The sequence below is a fragment of the Pelophylax lessonae genome (assembly GCF_965119305.1).
Source record: "Pelophylax lessonae genome assembly, chromosome: 3".
NCBI classification, from domain to species: Eukaryota; Metazoa; Chordata; class Amphibia; order Anura; family Ranidae; genus Pelophylax; species Pelophylax lessonae.
This window is the reverse complement of record NC_138770.1, coordinates 564,415,954-564,421,697: the sequence shown is the minus strand read 5'-3', so window position 1 is coordinate 564,421,697 and position 5,744 is coordinate 564,415,954. Positions and strand designations below refer to the sequence as shown.

The window sequence follows — 5,744 nt, the reverse complement described above, 5'->3', positions numbered from 1 at the left end:
CATCTATAAGCTCTCTATATTTTCTTCTTATCTATCTATCTATCTATCTATCTATCTATCTATCTATCTATCTATCTATCTATCTATCTATCTATCTATCTATCTATCTATCTATCTATCTATCTATCTATCTATCTATCTATCTATCTATCTATTTATCTATCTATCTATCTATCTATCTATCTATCTTTATTTTTGCCCGTTTTTCTCTTCTATCTGTGTGTCTATATTTTATTTGCCTATGTCTATTTTCTCTCATTTATTAGCTATTGATATTATCTATCTATCTATCTATCTATCTATCTATCTATCTATCTATCTATCTATCTATCTATCTATCTATCTATCTATATTTCTTTCATCTGTTAGCTATCTATCTTTTCTTCTTTCTCATCTATCTAGCTATATTTCTTTAATTGTTTAGCTATCTGTATTTTCCTTTCTTTCTTTCTTTCTTTCTTTCTTTCTTTCTTTCTTTCTTTCTTTCTTTCTTTCTTTCTTTCTTTCTTTCTTTCTTTCTTTCTTTCTTTCTTTCTTTCTTTCTTCTATTAGCTATCTATATTTTCTTCCTCTGATCTATCTATCTATCTATCTATCTATCTATCTATCTATCTATCTATCTATCTATCTATCTATCTATCTATCTATCTATCTATCTATCTATCTATCTATTTATATTTCTTTCATCTATTAGCTATCTATCTTTTCTTCTTTCTCCCCTATCTAGCTATATTTATTTATTCTTTTAGCTATCTGTCCTTTCTTTCTTTCTTTCTTTCTTTCTTTCTTTCTTTCTTTCTTTCTTTCTTTCTTTCTTTCTTTCTTTCTTTCTTTCTTTCTATCCATCTATCTATTTATGTTCCTCTCTCTTCATCTCCATGGATAGAGGAACAGGTTGCTGTGTAGTTCTATGTAATGTTCTTGGTTAATGACAAGCTCCCTCCATCCATTCTCTTTGCAGTACACGGGTTTGCATCCAGCAACTCCCAGCAGGACTCCTCGCCCAAATCCCCCGAACCTTCTGCCGATGAATCCCCAGACAACGACAAGGAGACCTCCAGCAGCGCAGACTCTGGGAAGAAAAGGAAGAGACGGGTGCTGTTCTCCAAGGCTCAGACTTATGAACTGGAGAGGAGATTTAGGCAGCAGAGGTACCTTTCAGCACCAGAGAGAGAACACCTGGCCAGCCTGATCCGGCTCACCCCCACCCAGGTGAAGATCTGGTTCCAGAACCACAGGTACAAGATGAAGAGGGCTCGGGCAGAGAAAGGTATGGAAGTCACTCCTCTCCCCTCCCCTAGACGGGTGGCAGTGCCAGTCTTAGTAAGAGATGGTAAACCATGCCACACGCTCAAAGCTCAGGACTTAGCTGCCACTTTCCCCGCTGGCATCCCCTTCTCAGCATATAGCGCCCAGTCATTACAGCATATGCAATATAATGCCCACTACAGCTCTGCCAGTAATCCCCAATACGCAACAGCCCATCATTTGGTGCCAGCCCAACAGTGGACTTGGTGAACTTTTCTATATACAGACTGATGTGCTCCAAAAAATCACTGAAAAAGACTGTTGGGTAAAAAAAAAAAAAAAAAACTATTATTATAATTATAATTATTATTGATCATGTTTTTTATTTTTGATGTTTTTGTTTTCTCATGGAGGTCAATCCATTCTCCAAATCCTATCCTTCTGGTATCTTGTGAACCATGTTTACAAAACTGACCCATGAATCTGCCTACCTACAACGCCAAGAGGAATCATTTGTTCTGCTTTTGTGACTATAATTTTTTTTTTTATTATTATTATTATTATTATTTTTGTAAAGTATGTTTGTGTGCTGTAGAGATGTTGTAAGTTGTCTATCAAACCAGTGGAATCACTTTAAAAAAAATAGAGAGAATTTTATTTCCTTCTTTTATATGAAACTTTAAATATTTATGCCCATGTAAAAAAATTCTCACCTCTTAGCAATTTTTTTTGTAAATATTTGTGTTTTTGTTGTCATCAGTAACCTTCAGGGCGTTTTTTATGCAACCATTTCCCCAAAACACAAAACAGAAGGCAACAAAAATTAATTTCAAAGACATCTGCATAGAGATATACACCCACTATTATGTATGAAAAAAAAAAACGCATTCTTGGGAGATTTTCAATTTTTATAAGAATTTTAATAAAACCATGTGTTAAAAAAGAAAGAATGTGTGCTTGAATTTTTGGACAGAAAAAAATATACAGATAGTAAAGATTTTGCTGCGGATTAAAAAAAAAAAAAAAAAACAACAATTATTACAATTATATCATTTGTTGAATAGTGTATATTCTCTCTAACAACGTTATATTTAATAACAGCTTTTTATATATATATTTTCATAGGCTTATTATTATTAGAATCACTGTCTTTGCAATAGTTGTATTATTAAATCTAGTCAATACTAGGTGACGATGTGTTATGTATCTATGTATTTACTTGATCATGGTTGAGAGTTCTATTTATCTTTCTGGAGAGGCAGCCAAGGTAAAGTGACATAGAACAAGAAATAGACCCCACTTACTTAGACAGTAAAGAGCCCCTTCAACAGGCAAACATTTGCGTCTCAAACAATCTGTACAGCACTTTTTTTTTTCTTTTTTTTTTTTTTTTGTTAGTTGCATTTGAAAGAAGGTTTTTTATTTGATTTATTTTCTTCCTATTTTTGATTTTTTCTATTTCTTAAAATATTTTCAGTCGCTTCTGCAAGGCAAAACATACTGATTCTGCAATATAAATTAATTTGCGTTACCTTTAAAATGGCCTTACTATATTCCACACACTACCCGTGCTATATATATATATATATATATATATATATATATATATATATATATATATACATTTATTTTTTTATAAATACATATATTTTCTTCATTGTTATTCCATTCTCATTTTTTTTCTCCCAAATAATTTTAGACTGACTTACCGACTTTTCTTAACCCCTCCGAGTTACAACCTGCAAACTGTATTCATGTCATGTTATATTTATAATAAATATTGATTAGCAATTACAGATGGATTGTTACCAGAGTATTTAGTCCCATAATTCAATTCTGACAAGATTACCCGACCTCAGACATAACTGATGTACTATATGAGTCGGTGTTAAATGCATTTAGCAGGTAATCGTATAACCCCCCCCCCCCCCCCCCCCATCACCACTCATCCCAAAGTTATGTAAGGTCTTTGAAATCTACTGTTTACATGATTGAGGTAATCTCCACTAATTCTTAATGGGCACAATTATGTATTGCTTTTATGAAGCTCTAAAATAATATTTTAAGTATAGATATTGTTTTTACAATCTTATAGTGTTATTGTAACTTTGATTAATTTCTGCTGCGATCAATATTTGCTGTAATTATATATATATATATATATATATAGAGAGAGAGAGAGAGAGAGAGAGAGAGAGAGAGAGAAAGAGATAGATATATAGATCTCTCTCTCTCTCTCTCTCTCTCTATATATATATATATATATATATAGATATAGATATATATATATATATATATATATATAGATATAGATAGATAGATAGATAGATAGATAGATAGATAGATAGATAGATACAGAAATATATATATAGATATATAGCTATATGTATATCTATCTATCTATCTATCTATCTATCTATCTATCTATCTATCTATCTATCTATCTATCTATCTATCTATCTATCTATCTATCTATCTATATATATATATATATATATATATATATATATATATATGTATATATATATATATATATATATATATATATATATATATATATATATATGAGTACCTACCCATAGACAAATTTCAATAATAAGAGATGTGATCTATCTACATACAGATAACATTTATATACTATAAATGTACTATGTAACATAGATATATTACTATATGATATATTATATATTTTATCATATATATATATATATATATATATATATATATATATATATATATATGTGTGTATATATATGTATATATATGGATATGGAGATATCACGTTTCTCTTTATGTAAAGTTGTCACTGGGTAGGTACTCTTAATAATTGTAAATATAGATGGCTATGTAAGCAGTTACTTTTATTAATGTACATAAATGTGTATTTTCTGCATGTTAAGAATTGTCTATAGTAGTTTTCCCCATATATAAAACTAGATCAATTGTCCATGCTTGGTACCTTGCCATTTTAACTTCCAAACCACAAAAAGAGCATAGTAACTAGCATCTTGTACCTGAGTCAATAAAAGCCTCCAAGCCTTGTGTGGCCCTAACCCCTCTGGCCTTAAATTTCACACTCTAATGGGGCAGTTTGTGCAGTCTATCTTTGAACAATATACAGTAGACAGGACAAAACAGGACAATGAGAAAGGCTGGTAGTAGTGGATGTAAGAGGCGTGCATATTAACAAGTCTCAATGAAAGAGACCCATGGGGGACACACAGAAAGATAGTGATTTTTTTTTTCTTCCTCTTCTATTCTTTCCTGGGCTGGCTATTGAATAGGTTTATCAGTAGCAGTGCATCCCAGAGACAGGGAGAACCGTCCTAGAAGGTTTTGTTGTGCCTGTCAGTTGTTTCCATTGTGATCCAACTTGTACACGCTGTATTCCATATGGACAGCTGGGATGAGGGAGGGCAAAAAAAAAAAAAGAGACTTTCACAAAACCCAAATTGTGTCCAGCATTCAAAACCAGCATTGTTGTCTGTGAAAGGAAGACGAATTAAAAATTCGTGCTATATTTATTCGTGTGGAAGGAGAAAGGCATAACAACCCCCCTTTTTTTTTCCATGTCCTCTGACAAGATTACTTGTCATTCCACAGGAAATTGGGAAAAGCCTTAGCTAGGGCTCAGGACTATAAAATAAAAAATAAAAAAAATGACACTTTAAGCAGACATCCTAATTACACTTCCGCTGCTAGATTTAAATGAAAAAAAAAAGTGCCCCCATCTAAACCCAGGAAATGATTTCATAGAAGTATTTATTAGTGTGCATTATAAAATTCCAGTGGTGAAATTCTATTTAGATCTGACCCATTCTATCCATGTCTTCCTTTTTAGTGAGGGCACAAGTGTCGAAGACAATTTTGGACCAGCTATACCTAAGATTTCTCTGTGTAGACCCAGCTGCTGGCACCTGTAATCGCTTTAGTCTGTTACATATTAACAAAGTGCTGGGAAAATCGATAGAATGCTACAATAATGGACAAGAAAAGAACTGATTCTGCTTGTTTCACACACATAGGACTAGAGAGAGAGAGAGTGAGAGAGAAAAAAAAGGAAAAGAAAACAAAATCTGTGGACATCATAATTAATTGAATATGTACACTGACTGCTGGACACAATAATGCCTTTTGTGAATCAACTGTCTCAATGTTGCAATTTTTTTTCGTCCTTCAAAGTACAGGGATCGATGGGAATTGGAATGTATTATGTCAAGAACTTAAAAAAAAAAAATCACGATTTTTATATTCATTTTTTTTTATTTTGCGTGTTAAATTTTTAATTTGCATTTTGATGTATTTTTGTTCTTTTTTTCTTTCTCTTCTTGTTTTTTTTTTTTTTTTGGTTATTCAAGTAAATTATTCCAAAATGTCTGTTGAACATCCGCTGGGTCTAGTGGCTTTGTGGATCGGTAACTAGCTTTCCTTAAGTTGATTAGGAGGTATTTAAGCTTACACCGACAGAAGGAAATTGGAACTTGGTTTTGTAAGGC

At 32.1% G+C, this 5,744-nt stretch overlaps 1 protein-coding gene across 2 annotated transcripts in view; it reads left to right on the top strand.

Moving 5' to 3' along the window:
• Nucleotides 1–5,479, top strand: part of NKX2-2 (NK2 homeobox 2) — a 6,693-nt gene extending 1,214 nt beyond the window's left edge. The window contains exons 2-3 of one of the 2 annotated variants that reach the window (XM_082251423.1): nucleotides 962–1,270; nucleotides 5,090–5,479. In XM_082251423.1, coding sequence (XP_082107549.1) covers nucleotides 962–1,270; nucleotides 5,090–5,250 — 470 coding nt within the window. In that variant the 3' untranslated portion in view covers nucleotides 5,251–5,479. Of the gene's footprint in view, nucleotides 1–961; nucleotides 2,141–5,089 lie in introns of those variants that run through there. The other variant, XM_082251422.1, reaches the window with a different exon arrangement.
• Nucleotides 5,480–5,744: the final 265 nt, after the last annotated feature.